Source organism: Myripristis murdjan, chromosome 2 (assembly GCF_902150065.1).
Source record: "Myripristis murdjan chromosome 2, fMyrMur1.1, whole genome shotgun sequence".
Taxonomy (NCBI): Eukaryota; Metazoa; Chordata; class Actinopteri; order Holocentriformes; family Holocentridae; genus Myripristis; species Myripristis murdjan.
Genome location: NC_043981.1, coordinates 17962151 through 17982737, shown reverse-complemented (window position 1 = coordinate 17982737; position 20587 = coordinate 17962151). Strand labels below are relative to the sequence as shown.

Below are 20587 nucleotides of genomic sequence, written 5' to 3'. Positions count from 1 at the left end.
TGGTCTCAGGAGTATTCCTTTAAGAACGTAACTGATGATGCTTCAAAGTCGAGGGTGCGTTTGTTTTTCGGTGGCTCACCTCAGGCAGCCGGTGGTGTTGCGCAGCAGCAGGGAGGAGTGGAACTTGAGCTTGTGCTCGTCGCGGTGCGGGGCGGTGCTCCAGCCCGAGTGCGGGATGACCACCGTGTTGGTGAGCGTGGTCAGGGCGTCCCGGATGATGGTCATCTTCACGGCGTCGCACGACGACAGGTTCCACAGGACGCCTGCGGGCGCAGAGCGAGGAGCACCGGGTTCATACATGAGATTATTCCAAGATTATCCCACAGCTTGTTTTGTTGGATTTGAAGATTTCCTTGGTGTCAAACATGTAAACTTTGCCTTTTCACTCCGTAGCTGAACATTAGCCTTCACAACAACAACTATCACCACAGGGCAGATGATTAGTGTTGGTCTGCAAAATCTGGATCTAGATTCTGTGCCGGGACTAAACAACACATTTCTCTAAAATTTTCAGACTTTAAATACAATCCTCAAACTATCCCAGACCTTGAAATGAGATTAAAAACGTGAATAAAAACTGTTTATCAGAGGAAACACAATCCATACATTCAGCCGAGCAGGAGGCAACACCGTTTTACGTGGTTAATGTTTTAGAGGAAAAAGTTGATTAGAACTATTCAGGCCATATTTTATTGTTAGCAAACTTTAAATTTGATAATCACAATTTTATTCTAATTCATTTAATTTCATTTTATGTGATTAGATGTAATGAGATATGATGTACTTATCAAATTTATATTGTCTTTTTTATTTTATTGCTGATTGTTCTGCTTTGACAACAACGGTTCTTTAGCATTCATGCCAATAAAACACATCAAATCAACATAATCAGATTCAATATCAATGCGTTTCCTGACTTTCTCCTCCTCTTGCATAATTTAGTTGTACGATCACACAGCCGTTTGGTGTCCTCGTTGCTGGAAATGTGGGAAATTACAGCCGGTGAGGAGCTGAACGTCTCTAAATTAAAACTGTCACTGGCTGTGAATTAATTTTGTCTGTGCGCCGAGCCAGTTTGGTTGGTGGCCAGCTTTTTTTTTGGAAGTCCTGTTCTATTCTAAAAAAAAAAAAACATAAAAAAAAAAACAGCAACATGTTTAACAGGTGAAGGACATGTTGACACTCGCAGGAGGAAAGTCGTGATGAGGATAACACATCCAATTTAGCGAAGGCTTCCCAAACTCCTCACAGTGCTGTGGGTGCAAATATTTTTAGCACGGGTGACCCAAGTGCGAATCAAACCCCTGGCAGTGTTGGTGGCCTGCTCTACATGAGGTAAAAAAGCTGCATGCGCCAAGACCAGGATGCAAAAACATCTCCTATAAGAAATCTTATCAGCCGAACTCACAAACGGAGATGCTGGAGATTCAAACAAACAAACAAACAAGATGCTGTGATTCCTTGGTAATGAAGACCTTCAGACTTTAAAAAAAAAAAGTTATTTCTTGGGGCTGCCAGAGTGGAAAGTTGCCAAGTGTACAGTCACTTTAAAGGAGCAGTTTACCCAAAATACAAAAAAGATCTTGTTTGCGATTTGGTGACGTTTCCAGTTTGTCTCCCATCACTTCAATACGAGGACTGTTTTGTTATGTTTTGTCGAGCTCAAACTGTCCAAAGTGTGAAAAACTCAACAGGAACAGCTCTTTTGAAAAGCTATGACATGGATACTCAAATAAAAACCACAAAAGAGTTTTGTTGGCAATTATTTCCAGCCAACAAACGCCGGAAAACTGTATGCATCCACCCCCAAAGGAGTATGAATGACAGGCGGAGGGATACAGTTTGCTGGTGTTCTTCCTCAGGAAATAGTTCCTCGCACCTGAGAGCTGTGAACCGCTGCTGCTGCTGAGTTTTTCCACATTCATTTTTGACAGTTTGAGATCCAAAGAATCCCCACCCAGCTGCACTGTGTCACGGTGAAGGGAGACAAACTGGAAACCTCAACAAATCACACACAAACAATCTGGAAGGATAGTCTGCACCAGAGGGCGCGTGGAAAAATGTTTTTTTTTTTTTTTAATGTGTATGTGTGTCTGGGGTGAATTCTTTCTTTAAGGTAAAAATTACATTGCCATACAGCTAAATTGCATTTTCAATTACTTTTCAAGGGGACAAATTTTTGTATTTTTGGATTATATTTTTTTGTAACATTTCACAACAATGTAATCCCTTAACCCTAACCTTAACCAAGTAGTTTTATGTCTAAATCTAACCTTAACCACGTAGTTTTAGTGGCTAAACGTAACAAAACTGGCTAAAATGCCGCCTGACATGATACACAAGACATTTTAAATATGCTAGAAATGTTGTGATACATCAGAAACAAATGTAATCCGTGATGAAATCCCTTCTCCCCCTACATTTAATTAAGAATATGAATGGGAACTTAATTTTTCGGAGCCAGGGCTGGAATATGACCTGATGTAAATGAAGAGTTTTGTTCAGATCCAAACAACGGCCACGATCACGATGAGGTTTTCACTCTTTTAGCATCGAAAAACAAAACCGGAGCTCCAATACTGCGCTGTGGCTGAAAACAATTTAATATGTTTCTCTGGCTTGTGTAACATGGATAATACCGGTGGATTTAACCAACAATATAAACTCAGAAAAGATGAAGGACCACCCTGTTTCAAGAGTGCTTATCCATGCCCTGGATTACCGACGGCAACGAAAAAGGGTCCCGAAAGCCCCGGGAGCGCCTGTAAATACATCGACTGAGGTTACTGAGTTCACTGAGGTTCATCTGTTATGGTTTGCTTCTGATTTTTTCGTTTTTTTTTTTTTTTTTTTTTTGACTCAAGCTGCCAGTGCCTACTTTTTTGTCCCAAATATTCATATTCAATAACTTTAAAATTGAAAATGACAATGCAAATAAATAAATAACCACGGGAACTATTACTAGATTGAATCATATCTGAATGACATCTTTGAGTAAACAAAATGAGTAGAGAATATTTGTCAAATGATATTATAAATCATCAAAAAAGCTCTTAGGAATGACCTTTTTGATACTGAAGAGGGACATTTTGGACAAATTACTGATAGCCAATACTCAAACGAAGGCAGATATCAGCCCAGTGGATCAATAACCTGATAAATCAGTCTGACTGGACTAGATTTCTGGGTTCTGAGGTTTTCATGATTCAAGCTGATGATGCTTCTTGCTGCCGTCTGAAGCTGCCGGTGTGCGAGGTGCAACATTTTAATTGAAAACCCAAGCTTAATTGTGAAAACAGAGTCTGTGCAGAGGCATTCCAGCCGCCTGCAGCCTCTCTCCTCTTTTGTTTGTGCCTGGGAGCCGTCGAGCGGCGTCACGTCTCCTGGTGGGCGCGCGTGTCCACGGAGCCGTCAACTGCGTCGTGTTTCCAAAGCACATTATCTTAGCATCTGTCCCGAGGACTGTGCAGAGATCTGCTCTGTCAACACGGCAAGCTGAGTGTTTAAGCTGCTGCCGCTCTCACCTCCCACTGAACAGCCGCTACACGGATTAATACGCTGCCAGCCGGCCAGCCAGACACCAACACAGACGAGCGGTCAGTCAACGAAACAGCCAGTCACTCAGACGGGCGCCCACGCAGCCACACAGACACACATACACACCCACACTCCCAGTTTCATTATTATGTAATCTCCTTCCTCTGATTTGAAACAGGTTTTGTGGCTGTGGGTGCGGCTGAGACCTGAATTTCCCTCTCTGAGGCAAAAAAGATGCACTTGACATATTATATGTTCCCTCCGTGTGATTTTTCAAACTGAAAATCATATTCCCTCAATGTAAAAAAGAAGAAAAATACCTAAACCTCTTTTATATGAACAAAAAACGCTAAATCTGATATATGTGCATGTGCATCTGAAATGGTGTTTATGGTCAAGCAGCTTCCAAAGATCCTCTCTTATTCAAACATGCTTTTTTTTTTTTTTTTTTTTTTTTTTTTAACAAAGCCAAACATTAACAAAGGTGGTGTTGGCATGAACGTCAGCCACCACTTTTTCTTAGACATGGGGAAAAAAGGTGATGACCAATTAGCAAGAAATAGCCTGAGAATAAGCAAGAAAGTAGTAAAAAAAAAAAAAAAAAAAAAAAAAAGACAGAAAATTACAAAAAATCTAAGAAAATAATTGCAAAATTAAAAAAAATAGTGCAAAAGAAAAAATATATATATTTATTTTAATTATATAATTAAAATTAAATTATAATAAAATTGCCAGAAAAATACCCCAAAAATTAGCTGCCTTGGTGCAATTTACTCATTTTATTTTTTTGTATGTGTGATATTTGGCTGCTTGAAGATGGAGGACTTTTTGGCCTGTGGGTGGCGCTGTGGTGGACCAGTCAGTTGCATTTTATAGATACTGCATATCGCTGTAAAAACACATCATTCCCCAAAGGCTTGTCAAAATCTGACCCGGCAGTGTCTGACATATTGAACGTGAGGCTGTGTTGGCACGTTGGCCTGGTGGTGGCGCTGTGGTGGGCCAGTCAGGTTTTAATTCAAAATGTCAAAATCCATAATTTGCAGACAGACACAGACCAAAATATACAGTCCCTTACCATATGATACTAGTATGAACACTACAACTACTAATAATACTACGTTTTATTTGTATAGTGTTGCTGTTGGTCCTGTAAGACAAACTACAAATTCATAACCTGATAGTGACATGTTTAGTAAATAATATAAGAAATGCTTTTTGAAAATATGTCGTGATGAAGTGGCAGTGAGGGCAGACAGGAGCGTGGGACCTGGGATACGCTCTCATCCAAACCATTTCACAAACCTCCACCTGCTTTCAGCACTCCAGAACATTCTCATTGATTTTTTTGGGGATTATTTTTTGGCCGTTTCTGCTTTATTAGCCAGACACAGAGGAGAGACGGGGCACATATCTGAACCCGGGCGAACGCTCTGAGCCGCCGGGCAGGTTTTCATCGATTCTCTTCCTGTTTGTGCTCTTTGCTGACGTGCGCTCCTCACTGTGAGTTCTGCCTGTGGACAAACCTGTGAGGGACCACAGACAGGTGAGACGTACCCGTCACCAGCTCCCGGACCTCGTTGTCGGTGGTTTTCCTGAGGAGGCGCAGCAGAGCCGGCACGCCGCCGCAGTTCCTCAGCGCCACCTTGTTGTCGTCGGTGGCCTTGCCGTACACCAGGTTCCTCAGGGCCCCGCAGGCGCTCTTCTGCACCTCGGCCACCTTGTGGTCCAGCAGGTCCACCAGGTGCTGGATGCCTCCCAGGTGACACACCTGCAGGGACGGTCAGGCACATTTCAGTCACGAGAGCTGTGCACGGAGAAGAGACTAAACGACTAAATCAAATTTCATTCTTCACCAAAATTAGTATTTTAAAATTCTGCTTTTCAACTTCAAAAGGCACTGGGATGTGTACAGGCCATTATTTGTCAAAAAGAGGAAACGGCATTGTGGAATTAATTTATTTCTGCAGTGCTTTCATCAGTTGCCATTACTAAGCTGATTTTAATGAGTTCTTCTTCTGAATCTTTATTTCTGAGACACCACTAATAATATTCAGGTGGCAAAACATCAATTTCCAAAACAGATATGTAAGATGTTGGATTTAAACTTCTTCAATTTAAGCAAAACTTTTTTTTTTTTCCAAAGTTTCTCTGCGTGAAATATCAATTTCATGTTTAAAATGTAACTTCAGACTAAATTTCAAAATCTTCCACCTGAAAAAACGCCTTCTTTGACATGACAAATGGCATAAAAGCACATCTTGTAAAATTTTAATGAAGGCAGCCTTGAGTATCTGCTTGCAACATAATAATGCTATCATTCAAGAAAAATTCCCCAAATGTATTACAGGTGGTAATAACTTTCTAAAAAGAGCAGAAAGGGTTTTGGAGTTAAACTTGTGAACTTGAAAGGGGGAGAACAACACGGCGGCATGCTGAAAAGCGTTTCAGTAGCATGTCGAAATAAATCCGTCTCTGGAGAACAGCAGATGTTCCCCTGTTTCTTTCTGCTTCCGTGCTCAAACCTCGACCGATTTGGCAAAAAAAGCGGGCAGGTTTCCATGCGGTACTCGGAGGCTGATTAAAAGCTCATCACCAAAACAAACCAAACCAAACCAAACGCCACTGAAATGGCACTCGCTCTCTCACTCGCTGCAGCCCAGTTATTTATTGCTTGGGAAGCGGAGCAAAGCCGGAGCGTTTTCAGTGGGCAGCTCGCGCTCGCCGGTGCACCAGCACATTTGGCAGAACATTTCTTTTAAAGTTTTTTTTTTTTTCTGGAGCAGATGGCGTTCGGCTCGGCAGCTCAGGACCGAGAGTTTGGCAGACGTCATCACAAAAGTAAATTTCCAAACCCACTAAGCCCTGAAGGCTTTAACCAGCTGAATCAAAACGTGGAGGTGCAGCAGCGCGACGCACACACACAAGCAGCGAACAGGAAATCAAACCGGTCCAGCTGCCTTCGACCGCATCGACTGAAAACACCACCTCTCATTTGCCACCGGCGGTAAAATAACTACAAAATGAGATCATGTTGGAGACGACAGTCCGCCCCGTTCTCACAGCAGAGGTGTTGTTAGTGCTAATTTATCTCCTCGTTAAGGCTGCGCTCAGACCAAATCCAGCACTGTGGGAAAAACGCCAGTCCTGCTCGTCGTGTGTTAAGGCTGCAGGAGTGTGTACGGCACAGCGTTCAGCAAAAAAAAAAAAAAAAATTAAAAAAATTCAACTTTTGCTGGAACACGACCCGATGTCACGCTGCAGTGGCCAATCACGTAAGCTATCAGAGGAAAGACATCCCGAAGGAGAAGAGTCTTTTTAAGCATGCAGCGCTGCAGCACGAGGCGGTACAGAGACGTTACCGCTAAAAGTAAAGTTTTGAAATAAGACGAGAGAAATTGAGAGAGAGAGAGAGAGAGCAGCGGTGGCCGAGTGAGCTAGAGAGTGAATGACAAGAGGGATCGGCGGTCGTGAGAGCAAAGCGGTGAATCAGGGAAATAAAACGTTATTTTATCAGAATCAAAATCAGAAATACTTCACTGATCCCTGAGGGGAATGTGGGTAAACTGGGTTTTCACAGTGGTTATGTTCTAGAGCACAAATAAACACACACACACACACACACACACACACACACACACACACACACACACACACCTCCACACAACGCTGCAGGAAGACACTGTGTTTCTGGATCTGATCTGAATGCAGCCACATTTCCCGTCTGCCCCGCTGCCTGCCTTGTTGACAATAACGCGGCTAATTAGGATTAAAAAAATAAACAAATCTTCTGGTTTTATGCTTCATGTTAAGTGACTGAGCCGGCAGGAACTGGTGTTTTTAGGCTGAAAGTTTTGCTAAAGACCTCATGAAACGGACTCTTACTTTGTTGATTTGATGTACACTCCTGATTAAAATCTTAAGACCAGTTGAGAAATTGCAAGAATTTACATTTTGCACTGTTGGCTCTTAAGAAGGTTCTAAGTAGAGCTTCAAAATGCAGAAAGAAGAAATGGGAGTGAGACAAAAAAAAAATTGAGTAAGCAATTTATTGCAAACAACCATTAAACTGAAATAGGCTGTTCATCAGCTGATCAAAAGTTTAAGACTACAGCCTTTAAAAGCCCAAATCTTGGCAAAAATGTGGATTCAGTGTCATTTTCTGTCAGGTATCCATCCAGGAGTGTATTTCCTTTTGAAATAGGATGTTTGTTTGGGACTTACAGCAGGGAGAGATCATTCACAGGTGAAACCCAAACCAAACAGGCATCAGTCTGGGAGAGAAACAGTTTGATTTGAGGGGATGAGAGAGGATGTTTCAAGATTCATGAAGGATCTTGATTGAAATTTTAGTTTACAGCCACTAATGTAGGATGATGATGTCACTGTTTAAGATGCTCTGCTTCTATGGAATCAACATGTTGGAGGTGATTTTTTTTACATCATCCTTTGAATCCGTTTGCTCTGGAAGAACAGCGCCCTCTATCTGATTTGTGCCGTAAAGCATCACATTATATTGGTTTACAGCACAAATCCAGATTGAGGCCGTAATCTGGTTTGTTTACCGTAATAACAGGATACTAATGTCTCAAAATTGAGACGGCGATGGGTTACTGACATTAAAATGATATTTTTTTGTTTTTTGTTTTGTTTTTTAAAGGCTGTAGGTGTTCCTTTACCTCCACTTTGACCCTGCTGTCACCGTAACACAGGTGCTTTTTACGTTGTCCTTAGAATCCGTTTGCTCTGGAAGAACAGCGCCCTCTATCTGTTTTGTGCCGTAAAGCAACACAGCAGATTGTATCACGGCACAAATCCAGATTTGAGGTCGTAATCTGGTTTGTTTACCGTAATAACAGGATACTAATGTCTCAAAATTGATTGATTTTAAAGGCTGTAGGTGTTCCTTTACCTCCACTTTGATCCTGTTGTCGCCGTAGCACAGGTGCTGCAGGTAGGCGGCGGCGTTGGCCTGAACCGAGGGGAAGTGATGCTGCAACATGTGGATCACCTCCGGCAGCTCCGGGTCACGCCACGCAAACTCCCTGCGAGGCACACACACACACACAGAACAATATCACCCCAATCATCCGGCGGGGCTTCAGCGTTTTCCACTCCAATATTCTCTGCCGTTTCCGAGGACATTGTTGATTCATCTGTCGCTGTTTTGCACCTTTGGTTACAGGCTAATAATATCACTAATGCTCGGAGGCGTCGGCAGTCTGTCAGAGGACAGCGACTCATAATGTGCTGCTGCTGCTGCTGCCTCGTTTTCCCCCCCGAGGTGCTCGTGATGTTTTGTTTCCTGACATGCTTTTATAAAGAACTGGAAAACTGTTCCACGGCAAAAAACAAACAACAAAAAAATGATAATCTGCATCTTAACAAGTCATTTAGTCAAATCTTTAGTGTCAACATCTTGTTTTTCTTCAAACAAGGTAAAAAATAAATTATAAAAATCTGCCGGTGAGATGAGATAATCCCACTTGTTTTCAGTTGCAGTTTAAATTGTTTCATGATTATTTTTTTATTTTTCCTGGGAACAAGTAAAATATGTTGAAACAAGGTCAAATAAGGCAGATGAGCCACTAGAATCCAGAAAACGACTCAAGAAAAATGTGGAAATATTGCATTGAAAAAAAGTGGGATTATCTCATCCCACTGAGCATTTTTTCCCCTTCTTTGAAGAAAAGACAATATTTTAAGACCCAATATGAGCTGAAACGTCTTAAGATGGAGATGTACATATATTTTTTTGCAGTACATCGAGAAAGTATTATAAAACCACAGACGATTCTGTCATCAAAAACAGAATTATTGTGTAAGCACAGGTCATAAAATGACTCATACCTTTAATAACAGCCCATAATGTGCTAATCTGTTCATGCCAGCAACGGTTTTATAAGAGAATGCGTCAATTCTCAAAATAATAGTGGATATCTTATTTTGTAACAACACGCCTTCAAAAACCTTTATACACTTCAAATGTATGTGCATATGAATGTGCGTATACATTTGCACTGGATATGCATTTATACACATAGCCACATATATACTGCATATGCAATGGCTATGAATGAACCACATACATGTTGAATGATGCACATGTTTGAGTGTGAGCATTTGTCTGGTTTGTGGGGACCCAACTGCATCATGGGGGATAAAAACTAAATAGATGCTTCAAATCAATTTTTTTTTTGCACACATGCCAGAGTTTACCTACATTAGAAGAGTAAAACCAAACCATAAAAATACAAACTGTTCACCACACACCCCACAAAGACCTCTGCTGTATGAGAGCGTCCAACCACACACTTAGCTGAGGGAATCAATGATTATACTGAACGTATTTTTATGTTTGTTGTAAATAGTCTACGAAAACGTTTGCCTTTGAAAGAATATTTATTGATTTCATATTGTTCTCCCAAATCTCTGAGTGGAGAAAAGGCTTTTTTTTGCAGCTAAGACAAAATACAGAGAATGTTGGAAATGGTGTTTTTTTTCTCCCTGATGTACAAAACAAACCAAAATCATGACCCCAAAAAACCACAATACAAACTGAGCTGTGGGTTTATTGAACCGTCACATCCCTAATCTTACATGTTTACCTTGTACTGAGCCTGCAAAACAATATTCAGCAAACACTGTGTGGACAGAAGCACCGGGCCACACCTGTTCATCACTGAGTTCAGGTGTTTCCTTCAGTCCTGTTGCCACAGGTGTATGAACTCCAAGCAAGCCATGCAGTCTGCTTTACAGACGTTAGTGAAAGAATGGCTTATATAATAGTAATGTAATAGAAAGCCACCACTTTTACGTTTTTTTACTTTTTAAAATGTCCCCACAATGACAGTGATACAGGTGTGTGTGTGTGTGTGTGTGTGTGTGTGTTTACCGGGGGTCTTTGTGGATGCTCTCGATGGACGGAGAGCGGGTGGCCACGCGCTCCACCAGCCCGGAGTGTCGGGAATAGACGGGCTCGCCGGCCAGCCCCTGCTGGGAAACCCTGTAGGAGTCGGCGTACAGGGCGGCAGAGCTCAGCCCGTAGCTGCTTCTTTGGTACGGCAGCGTGCCGCAATGGCTTGTGGTCCGCTGGAGGGTCGCCATACCTGACAGAACGAAGAAAGATGTTTTAAAAGACAATCCTAATTTAGCGACATTGTTCTCTCTGGGGCTGAGATTCTGTTTTTAAAGCGAGACCAGGCCAAGACAAGCATGAGAGCGGCAGGCCGGCAATTTACAGCGATGTGCAAAAGCCAAACACATCCAGAAATCACATGAAAGAGAGAGCAAAGCGATGTTTTGCCGTCTTAAGTGCTCTGAAAGGCAGCCATCCATGAAACCCCGGCGAGCTCGTGGGCCAAATCTTGACTAAATAAAGCAAAAGGCTGCTCCTTTTCCGAGTCTGCCACGAGATCCTTCATTATCAGCTGATGCTCGTCGGGGGAGAGCGGCGCTTTCCGCTTTAAATCATTTTGCGATGAGTTCAATTAACAAGGAGCAGAGTACATGAAAGGTTTCAGCCTAATTAAGTTCTGACCTTAGGGACAGATAATAAAAACATTTCCTGGGCCTGTAAACGGCTCTTTCCACCAAGGTTTTTAGAGAAATTATCTTTCCAGCAGACAGGAAACTAAGCCAGGCTTCCCAACCTTGGGACTGGGACCTCCTGTGGGGCACGCGGGTATCGAAATGGGGTCACTTGAATAATTCTCTGAGATAACATGATGTGATTTTGGAAAAACTACAACTAACACTGTTATCACTACTGACATTACCACTTCTATCATTAGTACAACGACCACAGCTCGCTCTGGCATTTTCCAACATTATTCTTCACAGCAGCTTCTGTCACAGCCTGGAAAATGAGACTGGGCTGCACAACTTCACAAAATCTCCTGCAATTTTTATTTCACGCTGCATATCTTATGTTAATTTTTTCATCTGTCAACCTCATGCGATTCGTTTTCCAGTGTCCGCTGTCTGTTCCTGAGTCGACTGCAGATTTCTCTCTGTCTGTCTGTGCGGCTGAATGTTTTTATTCTAACTTAGAGAGAGAGGCTGAAGATAGAAATGAGCCTTCAGCTAAATCTGGTGCGATGCCAGTTCTTTACCAACAAACAACACGTTTATAAATAACGATAACTAAAAATAAAATAATTCCAAAAATTAAATACAAAATAAAAAAGCCCAAAACAAACAAAAAAACTCACAAAAAATCAACAAAAAAAAAATACACGCCCCCAAAAATAATTAAACAAAAAAAAAAATTTCAATTGCTAAAATAAATTCCAAAAGTTTATTTTCTATAACCTTCCTATATATAATTTCTGTATTTGCATTACAGCGAGTAATTTCTTACTTTATTAATTCCACTTACTATTTATATTTTGACCTTTCAAGTGATGCTCTTACCCACTAATAAAGATTAAAACCGTAGAATATGCTTAAATTCTTGCAGGAAACCAATATCAAAATGCACCGAGGCCACAGTCAGCCCTTACATTTTTTTCTGTCAACAGTGAAAAGGCATGAAAACAAGAGCAGGAGCAGCATCAGAGACTCAGCTGGCAGCATCTTCAGGGCTTAGAGAGAGAGAGAGAGAGAGAGAGAGAGAGAGAGAGAGAGAGGTGGAAATTCAGCTCAACAAGTTTTCAGCCTGTGACCGGGTCGTACCTGTGCTTGTCCTGTAGATGGCGCCCTGCGGGTCGTGGGTGGGGCTGTGGTACAGGGGGCTGTGGAAGGAGCGCTCGTCGAACACGGGCGTCATGTGGCAGTCTGGGGACAGGGCGGCCCGCAGCTCGGGGTCCAGCTGTCCCGGGTGAGCGGCGTACGAGCTGTGAAGCCCTGCAGGAGCACAACACACCACAACGTCAACAACTTTTTATTTTTATTTTTATTTGATCACGGCTGTGCGGTCCTCACGAGACAAACGCAGGTCATTCAGGATGAGACAACACAGAGCTGTGTCTGAGCCGTTTAATTAAAGGCGTGTTTCCAGAGGCGGGACGTCAAGTTGGCGTCTCCTCATTTGCATAAAGTTGAGGTCTCAGCTACTTTATGCAAATTAGGGGCATCCAGCACAACTCACAGCCTCTGTAAACTCCTTAGAAACTCCTAAACTAACCTTCTAAACTTCTAAACAAAGACAGACCCAGCAGACTTTATTTTGATGCGCTATTCTCCTAACATAAAAGAAAGTTTCCAAAAGAGCCGCCATGTTGGTCCGGTTTGAAAACCAGGAGAGGACGGCCCACTAGTGAGGCGCTCGTCCAATCAGGTGCGGCCAGGAAGTGTTGGCTGTGGTTTTAGGAGAGAGCCACTGTCAATCATCAGGAGTGGCCACGCCCATCAAGCATCCAAAGCTGGGAAGCAGTGACGCCTAGGATCAAATACACACCCTGTCGACACACACCATTACTGAATGAAATGTGCAGGATTTTTAAACATCAATATATCACCGTCAAAAATAATACAAATAAAAAATAAAAAAATGAAATAAATTAATAATAACTAAATAAATAAATAAACAAATAAATAAAAAATAAAATAAAAAATAAAATAAAAATAAATACAATAAAATAAAATAATAAATTAAAATAATAAAAATAAAATAAATAACATGAATAACTCTTGATATAACGACTGTGAGATTTCCCATGAATCCACAGCGGTCAGACAGAGGTGACCAGGTCAAGGTTCAATCTAATTTTTTTTTTTTTTCCATTTTCTTTATAGTTCATCCCTTCGATATGCCCCTAAAAACACGATGGAGGACACTACAGTCACCACATTCACCAAATCAGAATGCTACTCTGTTGGTTTATCAAACAACACAGATACACTGGATAGAAATGTCATTATTTTGCACACGTAGTATTTATTTTGGGGCCATGCGAGGTCATGCAAATTAAGGTTGTGCTTCACATTTTGCAAAACACAGACTCACCCAAACTATGGCAGCAGATATGAAAATTTCTGAAAGCTGCAGGACTTTGGAGAAAGAGTCCTGGTCACTCATAATGGCTCACTGTCAGCGAGCCGGGAAGCTGCAGACCAGAGACCAGATCACAGAGCACTGCTGCTGCTGCTGCTGCTGCTGCTGTGAAGAGGCTTTAAGGCGCGCGGGTGCAGCCGGGGGTTAATTAGTCACACAAGCTGAAGCTATTTACTCCGGCAAGCGCTGATGAAGGGTCTGTTTGCTCTCTCTTCGAGGGCTGGTTTGCACCACAACTTGATTTGCATTTGGAGAGGAAAGCTCCGCACTCGCAGCTCAAGCGACTGACACACAAACTGTCCTTGAAATGCAACATTACAACTTATAGTGACGTAAACTTTTTTTTGGCCACCAGTCAGTGTGTGACGTCAGGTGATGGCAGCCAGAAACACAACAGGGGAGCCGTCACATCAGGCCTCTAGGTTTGTGTTTCAGCTCTGCTCCATGCAGTGTCTAACGTCTCTAAATACATGAACATCTGTTTTTTTGCCTCGTGTTAAAGGACTTTTCCTAATTTAATGGGGACAAGTGGATAAACATAAAATTGACATGATATGTTTTAAATGTCCTGTTCACATTTTGTGCAAATTAGTATTTCTTTGGGGTTAATTTCACCCAATTTCACACACATTTGTTTTATAATGACATTTATAATCTTAAAAAAAAAACCTCCCTCTGCTTCAGGGCCCTCATCTGACATAACCACACCTGTAGTAACATAACACACCACTGCATTAGTGGACAAAGCTACAGACGTCCTAATTTATTTATTAAACTCATTCACAACTCGGTCAAAAATCTATTATCTGTCTCTGCAAATTTTCCGCTCGCTGTATCGCCTTACTATTGGTTCTTTTCCAATGTTTAGCCTTGAAATTTGATCGAGGCCGCTCGTAAAGCACAAAACCTCAGAGGTGCACTGCAAAAAATGTCCTTTCAGCCTCGTATTCAGTGTTAAAATCTTGTTTTTCTTCAAACAAGGTAAAAATAAAATCTGCCAGTGGGACGAGATAATCCCACTGAAAGAAACAAGTTCCAGCTGCTTTTATGAATGTTGCTCATCCCCTTAAATTTCCCCTGAAGCAGCTTCAAAACTTAAAAAAAAAAAAAAAAAACGTTTTATCATATTAGATGATAACACAGTGTCACAACCAGACTGTGTATCTACACTGCAAAAAAATTCAATGTCAAACAAGATATAAAAAAAAATGTTGAGATAATCCCACTTGTTTCCAATGGATTTTTAAAATAAAATCTGTTGAAACAGGGCAGAATAAGACAGATCAGCCACCAGGATCAAGAAAATGACACTTGATTCAAGAAAATTCTGCAAACAAGTTGATTGGTGTTGGAAACAAGTGGGATTATCTCATCCCACTGGCAGATTTTTGACCTCGTTGGAAGAAAAACAAGATTTTAACGCTGAAGATGGGATTTTTTTTTTATGCAGTGTGCTGCAGTTTATCAATCGATTCCAGAACAAGCGCTCAGCTGGGGGCTTACGGCGCCGCTTTGGCCGCCGCCCAGGTCTCCGTACCTAAGCTACAAGTGCTGTCGATCACTAACAGCCTAATCTTGTATATCCATCAATTGCTTATCTTGCCCGTGTAATCTGGGATTACGCTGGATCTGCAGAATAACTGGGAATAAGGATTTAGGCGACGTATTAGGCCACTTAGCAGCAGGGCAGGATGAAAATCACTGAGCTGGCACCGAGCATCATGTGAGGAATCTTTTATGGGATGAGAATAGAAGCATTTGATTTAGTTCACTGAGTCCGACTCACACACACACACACACACACACACACACACACAGACGTGCTAATTCCTGTGCCGCCTTTGTTTCAAACACGCAACAAAACAAAAGGTGAACACACATGAATGCAAATGAAGACATCATGCATGGATATAAATACACACACACACACACACACACAGCCGAAGCAAAGATGATTGCACATTTACATGCTTATATAAACACATGTACACACACACACACGCAAGTGCACATTCACATGCATGTACAGTTTATGAATACAAACACACAACCTAGATACATACAAAGGTATGCAATATGAGTGCATGCACGTGCACACGCACACACACACGCACACACACACACACACACACACACACACACAAACAAGTCCACATTCACATTCATATATATGAAAACAAACACATACACAACACTATACACACACACACAGTCCACAAACAAATGAAAACCGCTCATGCACACACACGAATGCAAAGGCGTACATTGTGCAACACACACACACACACACACACACACAAACACACACACACACACAAATGTATACATCACATACAAAACAAGGACAGGCAGTCATTCATCTGCACAAATTAACTGAATGCAATCACGGACATGATTAAGCCCCACGCACACACACACACACGCACACACACACGCACACACACACACACACACACACAGTGATTATGCAGCTGTGTGGTAGAGGCTGGTCTATATGGGTCAGTGGGAGCGGCTTAGAGGAGTGACAGAGGGCACGAGGCACAAATCAATCTGTGTCACTGCAGCAGAGACGCTCGGCCGGCAGGAAATCCTCCACCAGCAGCAAACCATGCAGCCGGCCGGTTGCCGAGGGCGACCACCAATTAGTGACGGAGGCGGGGCTCAGGGGTCGTGGAAATGCATCGAAATGCTGCGTTCAGTATTAACCCGAGAACACCGGCTTGACATGAGGAGCAACTCAGCAAGAAATGACCCGAAAATCTGCAAGAAATCAATAAAAGGTTACAGGAAAATGACCTGGAAGAGAGAGAGAAAGAAAGAAAGAAAGAAAGAAAGAAATGGTCTGAAAATTGAAGAAAGAATTATTAGAAAATTGTAAAATAAATAAATAAAAATAAAAATGCTCATTATATTTATATTTATATGCTTAAAATTGTGTTACAGGAAAAAAAAACTTTTTCTTGGCAAATATTCAGGTCATTTTTATTGTTTTTTTAATTTGTAGGACTTTTTTGGTTGCTTCATTTCAGTTTGTTTTTCTTCTTTTTCTTTTCTTTTTCTCATTTATGGGTCATTTTTGCAACTTTTTAATAATTATTTGCAATTTTTCACGTCATTTCCTGCTAAGTTGCTCATTGCCTTCTTTCCCATGTTTTTTTTTTATTTTTTATTTTTTAAAAGACATGAAGCCAATCTGCTGCGTACAGATCTCGCTCACAAACATTTAAACACAGGAAATGTGACGTCCATCCAGGTTTCAAAGGTTTAAAGGGAAATATTAAGAGGTGACATCAACACAAAATGAAACACCTGTGATTAAAGGTGCACGTTGTGAGCTCGAATGATCAAATTAAACGTGGAACAAGCGTGGAACCTGAAATCAACACTTTTAAGAAGACAGCAGGAAGGCAAGTTACAAAATAAATGTTTTTTTGTTTTTTTTTTTACTAATCTGGAACTGACAGATCTTGTTGCTGATTTCAGTTTCACGCGATGCTTTGCCAATCCAACAAATTACCACAAAACAACAAACACAATCTTGAGCAAATTTGTTCCCAGTGCAAACAAATTAATTAACAAACTGCACTAATTCGCTCCATAAATGTAAGTTAACTGATGTGATGTGATGTTTTTACTGCATTGAGTGAGAGCAAAGATCATTTTTTCCTGCTTTGGCTGGACAATAAAGCTATATTCTATTTAAAGAGAGGCAACCTTGTTCAGGAAATGTGCTTTAGGATAATCTCACCTGTTTCTAGCAAATATTTTGAAACAAGTTCATCATCACAAATATTAAAACAGTTCCTCTGAAAACGTCCTGAAACTATCCTCCTGCAGTCAGTCTGGAAACAAGATAATTCACCTGCTTCGCTTCTCATATTTTTAGGCTTAATATGGCTGACACACATCAACTTCATAATTGTCCTTGTTTATCACTGACACAGGGAAATCCCACCTGAACGCAGCGCTCAGTGAAGGCAACACCGTCGACTTCCCCGGCCAAATGAAGTTGATTAAATTAAAGGAGAAAGCGGTGGCGAGGCTCTGCGAGTCAACGGGCCGGGCCGCGAGGCTAAATTAAGCTTTATTTATCCGGCGGCCACCGAGCGGCTGGAGGTGAGGCGTTTAGCTCCAGGTCGCCTCCAAGGTCGTTTCAGAAGCCTCACCTCCTCAGAGCAGACGTCCCCCCTGCTGGGGTTCGACCCGCCAGTCCTCCAAACTCCCCTCGCCACCCGCTGCCAAGACCAGGGCCGGCCAGACACGACCAGGAAACTTTCTCCAAACTTTTTCTGCACCTCGCTGACATCACAAATCAGAAACTTTCTACTCCAGCTGTTTTTTTTTTTTTCCAACATGTGGGACTGACAAGAAACTGGAGGAGCGGCGGTAACACTTCACAATAAGGTCCACAAACTTTGACTAGTAACCAGGGAATAAATGAGGAACAGATGAAGAACCAACTGCTGGCAAACCATTAGCTTACAGGCAGCTCTTGAGTATCTCCTAATCAGTTATTATTATTTAATTATCAGGAGGTAATTAGTTAATGATTAGTCAATTGTTAAAATGAGAGAGGAACGAATCAGGAATGACTGATGAGAGACTGGGAGACTGTCTCTTAGTGAATCATATCTTTTAAAGACTCATTCATTACTAATTATTTACAGAAATACTTCAACTTCCATGGGGAGAATTACCAGTTAGCTTAGCATAAAGATTTGAAGTCTATGGGAGTTGTTAGCCTAGCTCCGTCACAGTGAAAAAATAAACCTGACAGCAGCTCAGACTCAGGCTGGCTAAGCTGGAAAAACGACATTTTGCCCCAAAACGTTGGAGTATTCCTTTAAATCAGTTACTGTTATGTGCAACTCAAATTAAAGTGGTGCATAGCACTCATTCGTTCTCTGGTAACTACTCAGACTTTCGTGTACCTCATCGTAAAGTGTTACCGTTTGGCCAACTGCTCTGTTTGTTGCTGACTGGTTACACACTTGTGTCAGACGTCGAGCGTTTGAAGAAACCAAGCGGAGAAAAACACGACAAGGTCCAAGCTCACATCGTCATTTGGTCGGAGATGATAATTCGAGAAAGAAACAAAAACAAAATATCGCTATAAAATATGCATGTTAAAACAAAACATAGAAATAAGAGAATATATTACATGCAACTGTTACAAAAACATCACTGTGTTAAATTGTCATTAAGTCTCATGTTTTGCTCAGTCTGCTATGCAAGTCGGATTTTCCTGCCTTCTCTACAACCTCAAGTCTGAAACTCAACGACAGCTAGAACCGGATCTAACTCCAGTTCCACTTTGATCCCATTTGGACTGGTTCTAGTGTCCTCCATGATGCATTTATGGACCAATGTGCAATTCCAACAACAAAAGAATGCTGAGGATGGAGGACAGATGACGACGCTGGAGGTTTAGTTTCCAGCCGAAGAAAGACTTCACCCTCGCCGGGTGAGCTGCTCAAACTTCACAGCTTTCAAAACTCACTTTCCAGCTTTCAAACTCTTTTGGAGGAAAAACTCCCAACCTAATGGAGCTTCAAGACACTCTCAAAACACTCCCAAACGGCAATTTCAACTGCACAACTCCAGAGGACATATTTCAGCTGCAAAAACCAAAAAGCTTTTTTTTTAAAGCACAGAAAACCAAAGCAGTTTTATTATTCCAGCATCTCACATGGTGATATATCACCTCTTCTTGGATCTTCTTCTTCTTGGAGTTTAACTAGACTTTCTCAACACTTCAGGCCTCTGTTCTACCTAGCAACAACACATCCAGCACATGACAGGACGTCACACTGACCTATGAGGCTGTCCGGGCGGGGCAGGGCGCTCCTCTGGTACAGCCCGTACGGGTCGGCTCCGTACGCCAGCGGCTGGCTCTGCCTGGGCAGTGTGGAGCCGTAGTGCTGCGGCACCGCCGTCATCCCCGAGCGCAGCGGCGACCCCGCCAGGCCCCGCCCCTCCACCAGGGAGAGGGTGGAGCCCATCCTCCCGCCTCCTCCACCTCCACCTCCACCGCTGCCGCCGCCACCGCTTCCTCCCGGGCCTTGGATGCCGGTGCTGGTGGGGCGTGGGCTGTCGGTTGGGGAGGAGGGCGACGGGCAGGAGGGCGGCATGGTGGTGCCGGGGAAGACGGCGGCGAGCGGTTTGGGCTCGGACAGGATGGGCGAGCCGTAGCTGCCCTGCGAGGTGCGCAGGGAGATGCGGGAGGGCGAGACGGTGCCGGCGGTGCCTGGAGACTGGCTCCTGGAGGGCAGCGAGCCCATCCTCCTCAACACCCGGCCGGACGGCTGTGGGACGCAAACACCATCATTACACATCACAACAAATGCCATTTATTGTATACATAAATGATCATATGTTCCATATATATGAAAACCAACCCTGACAACTCTGATTTTCCCTCTGATTTTAATCAAAACCACCTTCAAAACTCATGAAGCAAAACCTAATCATCCAAAAAATAATAATATGAGTTAAGTAAGTAAGTTATGTATTGTTTTCATCATTTCCGTTGTATGAACATGAGATAACCATGGCAGACGGGCATTCGTTGCTAACATACCAAACATTAAGTGTGAAATAACAAATTTTCTGTATGCTTGAGAAAAGCCTTAACCCTAACCCGAACCCATTTTCTGATGCATTTTGCAGCACATTCATCAATTATTTGTGACATATTTATGAGCTTCCTTTGTGGGAAAAGTCATATGGATACCTTATGAGGAGTTCTGGCCCAAAACTGCAAAAATATCAGCTCTAATGCCCATTAACACAGTCAATTCATCAGTTCAACATCTCTGTTTTTGGAAAAATAACATTATCATAACTAAAGTTTTGAAAGTAGCAAATACATTACTTCAGGGGATATCCTGGAGGATTTTTACATATCTAAATATTTACCTTTTTTCTGCTTGCTCACAAATGCCAAATGTCCTGCAGTTACAGAATCAGCCTGAGGGTTTTTGTTTTCTGTTATTGTAAACAATAAATGACTTGGAAGGCTTGAAGAAAATTACTATTGGAGAGACCCATTAA

The 20587-nt window shown here is 42.1% G+C and overlaps 1 protein-coding gene across 1 annotated transcript in view; it reads right to left on the bottom strand.

The window, feature by feature from the left end:
- LOC115372234 (plakophilin-4-like) overlaps nt 1–20587 on the bottom strand; it is a 52223-nt gene that overhangs the window by 17042 nt on the left and 14594 nt on the right. Inside the window, exons 6-11 of the mRNA XM_030069941.1 lie at nt 19350–19839; nt 12214–12384; nt 10433–10646; nt 8450–8582; nt 5095–5308; nt 80–263 (exon numbers count right to left, since the gene is read on the bottom strand). Of these exons, the coding sequence (XP_029925801.1) occupies nt 80–263; nt 5095–5308; nt 8450–8582; nt 10433–10646; nt 12214–12384; nt 19350–19839 (1406 nt within the window). The remainder of the gene's footprint in view (nt 1–79; nt 264–5094; nt 5309–8449; nt 8583–10432; nt 10647–12213; nt 12385–19349; nt 19840–20587) is intronic.